Below are 17,641 nucleotides of genomic sequence, written 5' to 3'. Positions count from 1 at the left end.
GTTACTAATAAATACATTTAGGGGAAGTCCATGGTAACCAAGTGTAGAGCAAGCAAAGAAATACGCTGGAAAAGGTGGTGTAAATCCAAGGTTGAAAGAGATACCAGGTTTTGCAGATGAAAACCACCAAGGCCTTCTATGCATCTCTAATGGGCCAATATACTCCCACTGAAGAGAAGAGCTATTCCGTCATCACAGACACAGAAGGGGGTCTTAAAGAGACATCTTTAAGCCAGAGGGACATTTACATATGCTCAGGAAAGTAATTTTGCTCTAATACAAAAACTAAAAGGGGCAAATTCAGAGATGAGAATGGAGGTGTTGAGTAAAATACCCAAAGGCCCATGAAATCAAATGAAAATAAAATAAAGTCTGCGGGAATAGATAGGAAGGCTGTGTTGGGGTCATCTTCTACATGGCATTTGAGATCTGGGTAGACCTCAGAAGGCATATCTGGCTTCTCAAGCAGTAATCAAGGTTATCCACAAGCCATGCAAACATCGAATGGTAAGACAATGGGTTAATGGAATGAATGGAATGCATTCAGTTCACTGAGATGGAGACAGTGCTTGCAAAAGCACAGACCTGCTGGATGTGATACAGGAGGAGGATGGACCAAAGCAGATCACCCAAGCAGTCACAGTTATGGTGCACAGAAATGGGAGTGCAGGAAAGCAGTGAATCAGCTTTCAAGTAGTCTTAAACACTGTGAAAAGCAATGGATTTGGGGGAGACAACATAAACAGATGGACCAGCCTGGTGCATGGGACTCCAGAGGGTAGCTGCTCTCACCAACCTTTCCAGCAAGAGGCAGATCAGAAAGCACTGCAAGGAGCTGGAGACAGCATCTGCACATAGAGAAGCAGCGTGGCTCAGTGGAAAGAGCACGGGCTTGGGAGTCAGAGTCATGGGTTCAATGCCCAACTCAGCCACTTGTCAGCTGTGTGACTTTGGAGAAGTCACTTAACTTCTCTGTGTTTTCCTCATCTGTAAAATGGGGATTAATATTGTAAGCCCCACGTGGGACAACCTAATTACCTTGTATCCTCTCCAACGCTAAGAACAGTGCTTTGCACATAGTAAGTGCTTAACAAATGCCATCATTATTATTATTATTATAAATGGAAAAAGTCTTGTCTGCATGTCCTAACCAATCTCCTAAGTAAGGTACACATCAGTCTCTTCAGATACAATGGAAACCAAACACATTTCATGCTAATAAATGCTTCATTTGCTTTCCACATTCAAGTTTTACCCTAGACTGAATTTTCCAGAGGATTTCACTTAATTGTCTAAATTTTATTTTTCTTCTAATCCTTCCATCTCTTTTTCAGAGGGCTTCATCAAAAACTCCACATTCCTCATGTTCATGGGCTTTCTCCTCATCCCATCTACCCCTCTTGGCAAACATCCTTGGCTTCCAGCATCACAATCCTCTTTCCCAACTCAGCCCTACAGTACACCTTTTCTTTGCTTCTATTTCCTCACTTTAGTTTCCTCAAGGATGCCAATTCTCTGACATTGCCCAGTTTCCTTTCTTCACTGGCTCTTAGTCCCACTTGCTAGCATTTCCACTGATGGATCCAGGGAGAAGGATGGAGGATAAGGGAATGGGAACTCAGGACACAAGCATTAGGATGTGTTCCCATTGCCAACAGCCCCATCTCACCCAGAACAAGAAATAACCTACTCCACCAATGCAAATGGGGACATTTTCTCCATCCCCAGTTGCATAAGTTAGTTCCGGAGAAATGAGCACTCAAGCAATAGGCAGCACAGGAGTTTGTTGCAAGGATGGCTTGAAGTCTTTCCTGGCTAATCCAATGGGGAAGAGACCAACTCCGCTTTGCACTAAGAATATTTTAGATGGGGTCTGGCCAAGCTAGAAGATTGGTCCAGGAGATAGATGGGTCCCAAGGAAGAATTACTGATTGACTTGGGTCACGAAATGCAGAAGACCTAGGAGACTGTGTGTTATGGTGAAGGAGAAAGGTCAAAGAATTCCCAGAATGCTGTTGGATGGCAATTTGCAAATGAAGATCAATCAATATTGAGTGCTTACTGTGCACAGAGCACAGTACTAAGTGCTTGGGAGACTACAATATAACAGAGTTGGTAGATACATTCCCTGCCCACAGAGAGCTTACAGACTAGAGGTCTATATCAGATCTGCTGATTCCAAGTTGTAACCGTGGAGAACGTAGTCCTGCAATCTGAGAGCTTCCAGCATGGCAGGAGATCCACTTATTTCTGACTGAACCTGTAGGGGAGGCCCCACCATCATCTAGGAGTGCCACCTTTAATAATTGGATCTCTCTGGACCAGCCTTACACAGGATTATCCCCATCTCCCACGGCGGCAAGTAAACAGGGAGGATTCATCTCCCAATTGTGCTGGGCGCTCTGGTGCTAGAACAATATGCATCTTGGCCACAGGTAAACAGTCAATGAAAAGAGCGAAGAATGGTGCTCAATAGAGCCCATCCAGTGGTCAAGCGGTCATTCCATCCTTGCACATTTGAAGAATAAGTAGCTCCTCAGCTGATTGGGTCCATTTCTGAAAGTCTTATGCTACAAGGTTCAAAGCCAACAACTTTCTCTACGAGATTTCATCAGTGACAATCAGCTTTGAAATAATACACCTCTTTTATTCCCCCACTTCACTCCAGCTCACACCCTTCACTCCAGCTCACATCCTTCCCTTTTCTCCAGCCTGCCTCTTCACTGTATACATACTCTGACATATGCACAACACTGATTGTTCTCCAGGGACAGGATTCCAAATGAGCACTCTTTTCCTCCTATATCTCAAGCCTAAAACAAAGCTGACCCATTCCCCACTCTTAAGTTTTCTTCCAGCCGGGATAGCCAACTCAGCCGCTTCCACTGATGCTGTTCCATCCCTAAACCTATTAACAACTACAATTAGAGGTTCCAGGCCAGAACTGCCCCACCCCCATGCACTGCTTCACTGAAGTTGAATTTCACTGGGAAAGCAAACAAAACCCAATATAACTCTCTCCTCCGGGCCATGATCCTTCAGGGCTGTAAGATCAATAGTCCAAAAGAATCAGATGAGGCTAGACATATGCTTATGTACACATATACATGCACCCCCATTCCAAAACATGTATGCATATGCACATATAAAATATAAATATGTGTATGTATGTATAGACACACACATATATCTATATGCATATACACATACACACATAAAAGTTTGCAATCACAGTAGGCTGGCTGCCATTTCACACTCAAAATGCATTACAAACTATTAGGACCTAATAGCAACATTAGCGAAAGAAGGAAAATGCCATCATTATGTGGCAGGCTGAAGCAGGACTTCCAAATTAAAGTAAAAAAAAAAAATAAAGAGAAATGCAGCCAGGATTTTGTGGGCATTTCTCTGTTTGATGCATTTTCCATCTTTGGGTTACTGCAATTGATGATGCAAAAACAAGGCCTTGAAAAATCAAAAGTCTGTTTCTGATTTTTATCAATTTACATCACAAATGCAAAATGCCAGATCAACTTGCCAGCCTTCTCTCCATTCAGATATTTAGAGCCAAGAATATCGGTCCTGTCCTGTTATGAAAGTCTCCACACTTTGCTCACAAGGAGCAGTTTTAATGCATTTCCAGGAAGTAGAAATCAAACTGAAGGAGCAGTCTAACACGATTCATTCCACTTCCCTCTCTCCGCAACCCTAAAAAGCGACAGATGATTTAGGCTGACAGGTGCTTTGTGAAAATAAAAGAGAAATAGAAGAAGAGGTTTATTTCACCTTCACACGGTGTCTTTCTCATGCAGACCTCAGATTTCCACATTTGTATCCCTTTAAAGGATTTGATATGCAGGGAAAGAAGAAAGGATGATGGTAAACATTTCAATTTAGAGATTACTGCAGACTACCACATTGCAGATGGAACAACGCCTTAGCTCATACCTTTCACTGATGTGTTGGGCGGGGGGCCTTCCATCCTCAAGTTCCACGGGGGGTCCCCCTGATTAGCAAAGTCCCTCATTTTCAGGTAGCTAATTGTAAGGCGAATGATGGACGCCTTGTCAAGCTGGCTGGTGATGGCTGCGGGGAGGGGCAGCAGCTTGGCCAACTCATAGAACTCAAAATTTTCCTTTCCCCGGCGGGATCGAGCAGCATCTCGGGACTTCTCCTTTCTCAGAGCTTGTAAACTGCAATCAAAGAACAAGGGAAAATAGGGGTCAATACCCCGGCCACCACCGGTTACACAGAATCAACCTGCTTTCCTACCTGCTGAGTGACCCAGGGAGAGTCATTTAACTTCTCTATACCTCAGTTTCCTCAGCCGTAAAAGAGGGATGAAATACCTGCTCTCATTCCCCAACAAGACTGTGTGTCCCATGTGGTTCAGGGATGTCTCCAATTTGATTATCTTGTGTCTATTCCAGTGCTTGGCATAAAGTCAGCACACCACAGATGTCACTTGTGGGCTGGTGCCATGAAGCCACTGATTGATATCTCTCTCTCCCCGCAACCCCTATACCCAGGAAAGCAAATTCCAGAACCCACTTTCTCAAACCATCTCCCATTCAAAGAGTAAGCTTCAGAAGTGACTCACTGGTTTGTGTGAGACCAGTGATTGAAACAATGGACAATTATTACTTGCCATGTTTTTGAGCATCTCTGAGGATTTATAACTAAATCTCTAAGGAGCAGCAGTCCCATACATAGTCAATCTAGTAATTCTAAGGTTAGAGAAATAAGCCTCCCAAAATCAAGAAATGCAAAACCATTTACAGAAATTTGAACTCACTCCTAGATAACAGGTGAAATATTCTTACAGATTTTTTTTTTTTTGCTTCTCCAGGTCTGCTTCCAGATGAGGACAGACATTTGAGTTGTCTTTGACCAACTGAGGTGATTCCCAACGAAGATCTAAATCCACACCCATGAAACATCACCCTAACAGATAATCCAGCAGCTGCAAATTAAGAGAATCAAATCCTGCAATTTTCTGACTTGTGTTTCAACTCTCAATAGGTTTCATAGATGACTTTCTTGTTCCCCACTCCTTTGTTCAAGCGTGAGAAATGAATGGAAAGATGAGAAGAGATCAAACAGTATAGCTTTGGCCCTCATTCAGGTTTTTACAGTGTGAGACTCTCCAAAAATGGATGAGTTGAAGAACAACAACAACGTTTTCATTAGTCTGTCAGTTTGAAAGTGTCTCATTTTAGATGCAAAAAAAACCCAACTGTGCTGGCGCAGTATTTTGTGGACAGGGGTGTCTACCGACTCTACCGTACTCTCCCATACTCTCAATATAATGCCCTGCACAAAGAAGGTGCTCAAAAAATAAAATTGCTTGATTAATGAAATACCCAATTCTCAAGTGCTGTAGGGATATTGACACTAGGTTTATATAATCTGCAATAAGATACTGGACTCAGGCAATTTCATTAGGATTTTAATAAAAAAGAAAATGTTTGCCAACCAGTATTCCACCACCAGAACCAATCACAAGAAATGTTGGAATTCTCAGTGTAGCATTTTCAGTGTGCAATGAAATCAGTTCAGTCATGTCCTTTAGAGTATGCCAGTTGCACAAATGTATGTTAATTTACACCAGGGTTTCCTAGTGGACAGATAGGCCTGGGAATCAGAAGGACCTAGGTTTTAATCCTGGCTCCTCCACTCGTCTATGTGACCTTGGCAGATCACTTCACTTCTCTGAATCTCAGTGTCCTCATTTGTTAAAAAAAAAAAAAAAAAAAAGGGGATTCATATTGAGAGCCCCATGAGGGACAGGGACTGTGTCCAACCTGATTTGCTTGTATCCACCTCAAAGCTTAGTAAGGTGCCTGACACACAGTAAGCACTTAAACACCACAATTATTAGCATTATTATTACCACACAAAAGAACATGGAGAGGCTTCATTTCCAGTCTCTTGACTGACCAGCACTGGATAAATTCCATAAATGCTCAGTTTGGGCACATCGGAACCACCCGTTAAAGAAAGCAAAGTTTATTTTCTATTCTTGCCCTCTGTGCAAATATTCACCCAGACCTAGGGCATCTGCTTAACTCAGCAACCTTCCAAATTCCCACTTTTACCCCAGAGGCAGAACAGGAGAACTTGACCCTCTGGTCTAAAAGAAAATCTTCATGTACTCTTTGGAAAGTTTTTCAACCTTGATGAAGGAGGGGAAATAGGAATAAAGCACTGTCTCAGGATCTGGATACTTCAATGTTATGAAAACCTGTGGGTAGATGGCCAATTTACTGGATCAAAAGCTTTCCTGGTATTTTAACAGCAAGTCAGTCACATATTGGGGAACCCTAAGTTTTACACCTCAATTAATCATATGTATTAAGTGCCTCCTGTGTGCAGAGCACTATACTAAGTGTTTGGGAGATACAATGGGGTTGGTAGTCACAATCCCTGGACACCATGAGCTTATAGACTAAGGAGAGAGAGAAAATAAATTGCAGATAGGGAAAATAAAATAAGGCTATTTACATAAGTGTGGTGATTTGATGATCACCTTTCTGATCTCGCATCCTCCTGTCTCTCCCTGCTTCAGTCTATACTTCATTCCGTTGCCCAGATTATCTTTCTACAGAAACACTCTGGGCATGTCACTCCCCTCCTCCAAAATCTCCGGTGGTTGCCTATCAACCTTCACATGAAGCAAAAACTCACTACTGGCTTTGAAGCTCTCCATCACCTTGCCCCCTCCTACCTCACCTCCCTTCTCTCTTTCTACAGCCCACCCCGCACACTCCGCTCTTCCGCTGCTAACCTCCTCAGTGTGCTTCGTTCTCACCTACCCGCCGTCGACCCCTGGCCCACATCCTACCTCTGACCTGGAATGCCCTCACTCCTCACATCCGCCAAACTCTCTTCTCCTCTTCAAAGCCCTACTGAGAGCTCACCTCCTCCAGGAGGCCTTCCCAGACTGAGCCCTCCCTTTCCCTCTGCTCCTCCTCCCCTTCCTATTGCCCCTCCCTCCTCCCTCTGCTCTACCCCCTTCCCCTCCCCACAGCACTTAGGTATATTTGTACATATTTATTACCCTATTTTATTAATGATGTGTATATATCTATATTCTATTTATCTATTTTGATGCTATTGATGCCTATCTACTGGTTTGGTTTCGTTGTCTGTCTCCCCCTTCTAGACTGTGAGCCTGCTGTTGGGTAGCGACTGTCTCTATCTGTTGCCAAATTGTACTTTCCCAGTGCTTAGTACAGTGCTCTGCACACAGTAAGTGCTCAATAAATGCGATTGAATGAATGAATGGTAGGCTGAATATTAAAGTGTTTGAGTGTTATGGACACAGTGCATAGAAAAAGCAGAAAGGAGCAGAAGAGATTGTGGAGAGGAATTGTGTGGGAGATTTCACCTACACAAATGAGCTTTTTTCAAATGTTCAGTTTTAATGCACGCCTCCACTGTCTTTATGGAGGAGAGTTGTGAAGTTCTAATGGAACCTTCCCTTATCACCCCAACCACCAATATTCAAGGACAGCACTGAATCGCTACCTGATTTATACTGGTCCAAAGACCCAGTGACCTCCACCTACAGCACAAAGAATGCATGGCCGATGCAGTTATTCGGAAGAGGTAATAGAGGTTCCCTGACCCTGACACCTGTGCTGGTCCTGAGGTAGTGCCAAATGCACAGGAGAGTTTCTAAACCTGGTCTTGCTTAACTTGTGTAGACACGGCTTAGCATGACATTGCCCAGAGTTGGGGAATGGAGAGTGGTTGAGAAAGAACATGATCCCCAGAGAGACTAAGTGATTTTTGCTGTTTCCATTCATTGAGGAATGGGTCTGGGAATTTATCCCTGTACTCCCAGTCCAATGTCCTTACACTTGGTCTCCTCTTCTCCATAATAATGACAATTATGGTATTTATTAAGCATTTACTATGTGCCAAGCACTGTTCTAAGCCCTGGTCTTTGTTTACAGTCAATTTTTTGCAGTTTTAAAGTCCTACTTTGCTCCATTCTGAAGTCAACATGCCACACCATTGGACGAATCTCCTTGGCCCTCACCTAAATAATGCAAGGTTTCCATGGCTCCTGGACAACATAATTCTGCAACATTAGGCCCAGAAGAATGATGGCAATGTATTTATAATACACACTGATTGGTTTGGAGGGCAAGAGCAATAAAATATGACCTTAGGGACAGAAAGCTTTTTGAGCTGGAGACCTAACAGCTCAGCCTGGAGACAATGACATCAAATAAGCATTAACCCAATGCCAGGGAATTCCCAATGAAAAGTACTTTGGTTATCAGAATTAAGTTCACACCAATTTTGCCTTCAGTTCGGATGGGATGACACATCAGCTGGGTTGGCCCAACCCAAATGAATATAGTGTAGGGTTTCCCTTGGGCAGAATGATGCACAACTTTGTTCTTCTGTGATGAGGTTCTGAGTCTGTGAAAATGATTCGTGATCATCTCATGTTTCCTTAGATGGGTGCCTCCAGAGCACAACCATCTACCTGACTCTTGGCCTCTCACAGTATCCGCACAAGATCAAACTCCTCCCAAAACCCAGAGAGTGCCATGGTCTTAGGTGAGTTCTCTGTGGTGCTGGAAATAGTGCTTTTCCTGGGTTTTGAGGGTTCATTCCTTCCTTGAGGGTTCATGCCCCCTGTCCACAAAGCTCCGAACTAAGCACTGGAAGAGTGCAATGAAAGGAAATGACAGTTCTGCCCTCCAAAAGCTTACATACAGAACTAGGTTTAGGGGGCTGCAATGGATTTTTAAAAGTTCATTAATCAAACCAATCCATACAGGTGAGAGCCTATCCCATTTTTAGGTATCACCAAAAGAAAAATACCGTACAAAATTCCTGGATCCAGAAATACCGAAGTCAATAGTCAATAACTCTTTACTCAGAATGTACACTGTTCAAGACCCAATTACTCTAGTAAAAGGCTTCAGTGGAAGTTGAAAACACCTGGCTAAACAACCTCAGGTGCCCTTCATGCGCTTGACTACTGTACAGAGTCTTGCTAGAACACATTTCCATTACACAATCTGGATAATGCACAGTGGAAGTATCAGAGAGCATTCTTCGCACTGCACGGGTCCGCTTTGGGTACAACACAACCCACAAGATGGCACATGCAGAGCGGTATAGGAATAAAGAGTTGTGCTCATACGTCCGGTGTCAAAGAGTGAAGCTGCTACACTTCCCAGTCTTTGCCTCATCCTTACCGTGTCACAGCAGAAATGACTGTACTTCTGTATTATCATAAGCCCAATTTTTCCAGGAGTAACAGTGACTCTACGGGTGAGAAGGGAGCACTTTGGGAAGAGCTCTGGCTTTCTTAGTCCACAAGGGAACCATTTAATGCACTGCAGTAGTGAATGCCCAATGCAGGCAGGAACCCACTACAGCAGTGTATGCACATCATCTGTGGTAACAGACTGTGGTATTTGTTAAGTGCTACATACCTAACAACGTACTAAGCAGCAGGGTAGATGCAAGATAATCAGGTCGGACGCAGTCCTTGCCCACATAGGGATTACAAGCTAAGTAGGAGGGAGAACAGGTACTGAGCATCAATTTTACAGATAAGGAAACTGAGGCACAAGGAAGTTAAGTGACATCCAAGGTGACGCTCTCTTGCCCAAATGACCCCATACTGGACTGATAAAGCCAGGGCTCCCCTCAAAGTATCTTTCTTTTCCCAGAAAGTCATTTCAAACCCTGAAGACTCTGACTTACCTCACAGACTGTTTTGTGCAACAAGGTGAGAACTGAAAACTTCTTATCAGCCCGCTTTGGATCGGGTCAGGACTTTTTACATTTTACCTCTTTTTTTTTTTTCAGTTCTTCTAAAGAGTCAGACAGGCAGGTTTTTATGGATTTTCCGACTTGTTTGGCTTAGGAGAACCTAGCACCACAGAGTTCTACTATTTATCAATTAATCTGGCATGCAGCCTCAAAGGAAGAGGGTCGACCTGCATTAAAAATGCAGCTATCAAAAATTCATCAAAGGTTTGGCATTTTAACTCCTGAACCTTTGAACGCCCGCAAGCCCATCAGATCTCAGGCCCCGGTGAACAAGGGAACCTAGAGTTCCACAGCCGGTACCAGACACCCAGTCATCTCCTGGTGGAAAACACAGTCTGCAAAACCACCCAACCACTCTCACCCTCCACCGGCCAGACAACAGCCTACTGACATAGGCTGTAGTTCAAAGCCAATCAACTCAACCCCTCCATGTAGAAAATGCCTTCTTGGGACGTTCGCCTTCCAGGTCATAAATAGCAGTGTCCTTACAAGGTGATGGGTAATGTAAACAAACCTATTACCCACTATGGTCACAAGCAGTAACACCCATGGAATGAAGTCCTTTAAAGGCTCTCCATGGGAAAAAAAAAGTCATGAATTCAGAAATCTTTCCTTAATGTACAAAGAAAGCCACTCAGTATATGCTGGGAGTTAAAGCTGGAACCTTCAAGTTCAAGGTAAGAACTCTGCTGCTTAACTAATGCACTGCTCATAGCTGTCATCATTAATTTATGTTAGCCTCTGTAAACATCAAGAGTATAATAGGCCAATTTCACAACTAAATATAGATGCACATTTTGCCCTTATATAAATGGCAGATTGCTGCCGTAGATCATCACTGCAGCAACACGTCAGTAAAGATGCACTGTTTGATGGTCTGATGCTCTCACAATATATAAAACCAGTTGTAATGGTTGTTTGGAAGCAAAGTGTAACACAGAAGCAAAATTTCATTTGTTCCACAAACTCAGGATATATTAAGCTTGGCTGACAAAGACTGTTTGATGTGCTAAATCAGTTTGACCTTCATTCTTGCTTTTATTTTTCTCACTTAACACAAAATGACCATTATTTTTTCTCTGTGTAAGAAAAGGCAATGAAATGAGTTGCCAAGAAGATCTTCAAATGGGCTAAAATAGAGCTTTGCCATTGTTAATTTTGACATTAGTATAATGGAGCAGGTTAAAACAAGGAGCACTGTAAAACACACGTTCAAATACGGATGACTGTGACTCATTTTGACTTTTTGGGTAACAGAGTATACCTTTCGTGCTTGGATTTGATCATGACCCTAACTGGTTTTTTTTAGCCAACAAGTGCTTTTATTATTGGACCACAAATAAAAAGAAAATTACTTCCAAACAAGTTCTTATACCCTATTCTCCTTTCTGTAATCTATTTTAATGTCTGTCTCCCCCAGAATACTGTAAGCTCCTCGTGGGTCAAGATCACAGCTACCAACTCTGCTGTACTGTACGTTACCAAGTGCTATGTGACCTCAGGCAAGTCACTTAACTTCTCTGTGTTTCAGTTTCCTCAACTGGGGATTTAATAGCTGTTCTCCCTGCTTCCTAGACCGTGAGCCCCATGTGGGACACGGACTGCGTCCAACTTAACTTGTATCGACCCCAGAGCTGACAACAAAGCTTGACACAAAATAAGTTCTTAAATACCAAAAAATGAAGAAAACACTTAGTATAGTGCTCTGCATACACTAAGTGCTCAACAAATGTAATTGATTGATTGGTTGATTATTAGAGTAGTAAACAGATGAAATTGGCTGGAGACTAATTTCACTCCTCTATATAATCCTTTTCAACTAATGTTCACCCCAAGTCATCTAGCAATTAACTCAGCCATTGCAAAACTGAGATACTATTCTGCCTTTCGGCTTCCTCCAGAAAACTTCTGCAGAATCAAAATGCTTTGATTTTAATCCCCCCCGCCCCGCCCTGCCCCCAGCATTTAAAATATGCACACTTGGCTATTTTGTGGCAATGGCAAAGCTGTCCATTCTCCAGCCACCCCATTGTCCCCAGTAAACAGTATTTTACCTTGGAGCAACTTGTACATTTCACACCTTAAATTTCTATTTACCAAATCAGCTAATCACTTCACAATTGAACTTCTCAGAACAAAAAATTATCAATTAAAGTGGTTGAAACTCCTGCAAATTATCATTTAGGAATGAAGTAATTGCTTTCATCAGGGCAGAAAAGCCCGCCAGAACAGAAATGTCACTTTAGATTAGTGTTCTCACTCCTGAAGCTATGGATGACACAGCTGATATAGGACTAAATGCCAAGACCAATCAATTGCTTTTGTGGCTCTGCTCTGAGCTGCTGTAAAAGGGGCCATTTTCTAGGATCTACTCTTCATTATAGTAAATGCTATCTCCTTGGTAACATAATTCCATTTCTCATAAATTCTGTCTGAGAGCATTGTCCTAACAATGGATGTTTGTGGAAAAGAATGCTGTTGGCTTAATGCAAAGAATTAAGTGTGAACGGCTGTCAACGTGCTATAGTTTACTTGTTCTTAAACATAAATTGAAGTCTCCTACATTAAAAAGAATCCTTGGGAGGAAATGAGTGTTTGGAACAAGTGAAATCTATTGTCCTGGAAGGTTTGGTGCCACCAGTTTAGACATCTTTGCTCTGTGCTTATTTTTATTCTGCCCCTGGTTGTTGCAGAGCTCTTAATTAATTATGGTTATTTGCTAAGCACTTACTATGTGCCTAGCACTGACCTCAGCACTGGGGTTGATACAAGCTAATCAGATCTAACGTGTTTAAACCAGAGCCTAGATAAACACTTCATTTACCACCTCTGAGGCAGAGTTTGGAAACATGGAGTGGCAGAGAAAAACATGGATTCATTAGGATGTGACACACTGTTTGAGAGCAGGGACGCCTGGGTAAGAAAACAGCTTCTTTGAGCTAGGGCCTTCCTGGATAGAATCCAGATTATAATTTGTATTGCTCATCTCACTGAAGCTATCACAATCTGAATTATAGTCTTTAATTAAGAGGAAATTTTGAGATGCTAATAATAGTCAAAGAGCAGTGATTCCCTATATCACTCTCTTTGGGACTGAGGATGAGAAGGAAATGCAGGTTTGCAGGTCTGTCCCCCAGAAAGAGATAAGGAGTTTCTCATCTTGTTCTCCTTCCCTCAGGCTATGACCTTCGAGAGGGACAAAGACTCTCGAATCTCGAACCTTGTATCTTCTCCAGCTCTTAGGAAATGAAGATGTCCTTCATATTTAAAGAAGATGCAGCTGATGGTGAAGTTCTTCTAAAAGTGCCTGTGTGCCTGAATTGTAATTAATTTAAATTTGGTATTTAAGTGCTGATTATGTTCCAGGGACTGTACTAAGCGCCAGGGTGGATACACAATTGAACAGGCCAGTGAGGTATCCATAGTCCTGGCCATACTGCCTACGCAAAAAGGTTGTCCCACATTGAGTGGTGTACTTAATGTGTCTATTGCCTGGCACTGTTTTCCTCTTTGGCCTTCTCGTCTCCTTCTTTGTGAAATGTTTGCTCAAAGAAAGCTACTTCCTTCTTGAGGGCAGTGTGCTATGTGGGTCTATCCTCAGCAACTGTTTCCCAGTTTTCATTTGGGCTGCAGCTCTGTCTGAGGTTTTGCTTTACTATGCCTTTTAAATGCTTCCTCTGCCCACCTTGCTTTTGGTTTCCCAATTTTGGTCCTCCATCCAGCAGCTGTGGAGGTATACTGCTATGGCTCACTGCCCCAACCCAGCAGAGCTATGCTAAGGAGAGCATAGCCTCAGTGCTTAAAGACTGATTACATTTTACAACTTCTCTATTGTTGGTAATAATAATGTTGGTATTTGTTAAGCGCTTACTATGTGCCGAGCACTGTTCTAAGTGCTGGGGTAGACACAGGGGAATCTGGTTGTCCCACGTGGGGCTCACAGTCTTAATCCTCATTTTACAGATGAGGTAACTGAGACATCGAGAAGTGAAGTGACTTGCCCAAAGTCACACAGCTGACAAGTGGCCGAGCCGGGATTCGAACTCATGACATCTGACTCCAAAGCCCGTGCTCTTTCCACTGAGCCACGCTGCTTCTCTGTTCATAACCTTCTCTTGCCACTTGATATTGCTTGTGGTTCATAAGTGACATAGTTAGAACTGCTCATTTTGCCAGATGTGGCACCTGTGTATGGTCCAGGTCCACACAGAGAAAGTTGGACAAAACTATGGCTCTATAGACCTTAAGTTTGGTTTGGAGTTTGATAACACTCTGCTGCAAAAGATATGTTGGTTTCCTTGACTCCATTTCCGTTCTCCTGATTTATCACGGAAATTGCACTTCCTGTAATGGGAAGGGAATGTCTCTCTTTATTGTTGTATTGCACTTTCCAAATGCTTAGTACAGTTCTCTGCACCTAAAAAGTGCTCAATAAATAAAATTGAATGAATGAATGTGGCAAGCACTAGACAACAATGGCAAGCGCACATTCATATCCCCCTTCAAAGCTGAGAGACCACCACTCTCCCCACCTTCAAAGCTCTCCTAAAATCAAACCTCCTCCAAGAGGCCTTCCCTGACTAAGCCTTCATTTCCCCTACACACTCTCCCCTCTGCATTTAGATCTGTATTCCTTAAGCACTTGATATTCACTCTATCCCAGCACCACCACATTTATGTACATACCTTTACATTCTGCCATTTCTCCTATGTGTAATTTATTTTAATGCCTGTCTCCCCATCTAGACTCTAAGGTTTCATGTGGGCAGGGATTGTGTCTACTTTCCCAAGTGTTTAGTAAAGGCTCTACACAATAAATGCTCAATAAATGTCACTACTTACTGATTCATAAAAATCCCATTAGTGAGGAGAGGTGTGGGCAAACATACAGTGAGAGGAAAACCTACTGCTACGGGTTTGCAAGTCCACATCACTTCTGCTTGCAAGGGAAAACAGAGAAATGTGGAAGCTCAAATCAACATTAATAATAATAGTGATATTTTGTTAATTGCTTACTAAGTACAATCAGATTCAACAGTCCCTGTACCACAAAGGGCTAAGAGTCAAAGAGGAGGATGAACAGGTATTTACAAGATGAGGAAACCAAGGCACAGAGAAGTTAAGTGGCTTTCCCAAGACCACAGACCGAGCAAAGGGTGGAGTTGGGATTAGAACCCAGGATTCCTGACTCTCAGCCTTACTAGTGCTCCTTCCACTCAGTCATGCTGCTCCTCAAAATAGTTCTTAGTCCCTAGGAATTAGAATTCCTTCTAGTGCTCCTTTATACAATAATAGTGAAGTTACTGAACATTTTTCTTCATATTACATGTAGTTTCATAACATTTAGTAATGGAACACACCTCCCATCATTTGTCATTAACAGCAAACACTGAATTCCCTGTGGAACTTAAATGACCAACACTTAATCTTATTGCACCATGTGTACAATTTTCCTAAGGGTCCAATCATGCATACTTAACTTTCATATATAAATACATGTATGTATATATGTATGTATATATTTATAATGCATGATATGATATAAAGCATTATTTATTCATTCAATTGTATTTATTGAGTGCTTAGTGTGTACAGAGCACTGTACTAAATGCTTGCAAAGTACAATTCAACATAACATTTCTAACCAAAAAAACCTATTTTCACAATCTTCTAAGTTCCAGGTTTTCCCTGTGGCTGAAATTTCACCAAATCCAGGAGCAAACAGTTTTGAAAATCTGATAGATACCCACTGGAAAAGCACAAAATTTTATATTTTCCTTTCAGTGTGATTTCAAGCATATCTAGAGAAGGGTAACAAAGAAAACCCCCCAGAAGAAGCTTTTAACAACTGTCAAGCTTAATGTGACCCACTAAAAGTGGAAAGCCTGCTTTGACAGATCTGAAGATCTTTAAGTTTAAAGCGTGAGAAAAACAGAGAAAAAAATACACACCATACACCTGGTGATATGTATTGGACACACCAATGATGCTAAGTAATGGCAAACACTGGATTTCAATTCCAGTGAAATCAGCCAGTAAATTCTCCCTTACTTAATTTGCTAGTAGAGAATCACCACCTACAGACAGAAGAGATTTAAGGAGGTAGTCTTAATCTTCTCCCTGCCTTCTCATTGAGAGTCTTTTGGTTAGACAACATCTAGCTGCAGATTTACATGTCTGAAGTGACTCCCAAGGCAACTCAATTTAAGGAAATCAAAGTAAGCTGCACTTGAATAAATTCACTGGCACCTAAAGTGATTTGGTTTAACCTGAGGTGCCAGTTTCTTACCTAATGGTATCATGTCAATACCTGAAGATGTCGCATGAGGTGCTGAAAACCTTCAGAAGGAAGAGCTGGGATCTATTTCAACCATAACTGGTGGCAGGGGGTGGACTAATTGGCCTCTCAGGGTCTCTTCCAGCTCCATAGTCCTATGTCCTAACTGCCTGAGATAGAATAGGCTTGATCTTACTGGATTTCAAAAGCTCAATAGCTTTGGTCTCTGCCTCTAGTTGAAAGGCTGACACAATCTTAAGCTGTGTGGCTGAGGGGCTGTGCTGTTTCTCTGTCACATTCCTTGCCACTCTGATGGACACAGATATTCTATTTGAAAGGACTTGTTACCGTGCCTGTTAGGGAGGAGAACAGGGGTTAGCCTCTTTGCTTCTATTATTCTGCCTGGAAAACTAGGCTCCCATGAATAAAACAAGAAAACCACCAGCCCACAGCCCTCCACGCTGCCCCTGAGATTGCACAAAGTTCACTTACAACTAAGATGGAGTTCTCCATGGGACAATGAAGGAGTCTAATGGGGAATAATGAATAGACACAAAAAGAACAGACTGAGGTTTCTGGGCAGTAACTCCAAATTTGGGTTTTTCTTGAATTTCAGGCAGGGGAAATCCAATCATCAACGCCACCCTCGACTTCTGATGAGAGTGGGAACCTAACATTAGAAAGAGGATTTGCAACAGGCCAGTCAATGAGAAACAAAGTTGAAAGAGGATAAATTCTCCTCAGCGGCCCCTAAGGCGAAGAAGACTAACCTTTAAGGTTTCCCTACTAAAATTTAGCAAGTGATACTGAAGCAATGGCTGACTAAACTCAGTGAACTCTTAGGATAAAGTCTAAACAAGAGTATGATTAAAAAGGATGCTTATTATCATAGCAATTCATTGAAAAACTACACATTTAAGGTGCTGGTGATGACAGGCAAAGGAAACCAAACCAATGGTAAAAAAATGACAAACATAACAACTCCAGACCCAAAGAGATTTGAACCAAATTCACCCTTGGTTGATTGCGGCGGTGGAGGATAGGAAGAGCGTGGTTAAGGGAATATTGATGAGCAGTCTCAAATTGCAGTTTGGCCATTAGGGGTTCCAAGGCAGGCCACTGAAGGATGGGGGGAGTGGGAGAAAGCAAAGGACCTGGATAAATTATCTGCAAACTCAGCAAATGCCCTATAACCAATAATAAGGTACACTAAGCTTCTGAAGGCCAGAGCAGATCTTCCACCTACAAAGGGGCTGAAATGCATATGATTTGGGGCTTTCAAGGAAGACTTTCTAAGAAGAGGGTGGGGGAAGAGCGTGTGGGTGAGATTCTCTATTTGGATGCTGAACTAGGGCTGCTTGGTCCTGCTGCCCCGCTCAAGGAAGTAGTCTGATGGGGAGGGAAGGTTCCCGCTCGTGTCTTTATTTTCCCTTTTGATCCCACTGTATCCCCAAAGGATGGTGCACAGGGCTTTCATTGTATGCTGTTAAATGCCCAGTGCAATGCACAGCACAAATAAGAGCTCAATAAATACTGACAGTGATGAGGAAGGGCAGT

At 42.5% G+C, this 17,641-nt stretch overlaps 1 protein-coding gene across 3 annotated transcripts in view; it reads right to left on the bottom strand.

Annotated features, from left to right (window-relative positions):
• Positions 1-17,641, bottom strand: part of NPAS3 (neuronal PAS domain protein 3) — a 671,384-nt gene that overhangs the window by 447,496 nt on the left and 206,247 nt on the right. For all 3 annotated transcript variants that reach the window (XM_039914095.1, XM_039914093.1, XM_039914094.1), the window contains one exon: positions 3,949-4,193. In XM_039914095.1, the coding sequence (XP_039770029.1) occupies positions 3,949-4,193 (245 nt within the window). The remainder of the gene's footprint in view (positions 1-3,948; positions 4,194-17,641) is intronic.

Source organism: Ornithorhynchus anatinus, chromosome 14 (genome assembly GCF_004115215.2).
Source record: "Ornithorhynchus anatinus isolate Pmale09 chromosome 14, mOrnAna1.pri.v4, whole genome shotgun sequence".
Classification (NCBI taxonomy): domain Eukaryota; kingdom Metazoa; phylum Chordata; class Mammalia; order Monotremata; family Ornithorhynchidae; genus Ornithorhynchus; species Ornithorhynchus anatinus.
This window is presented reverse-complemented; position numbering and strand designations above follow the sequence as displayed.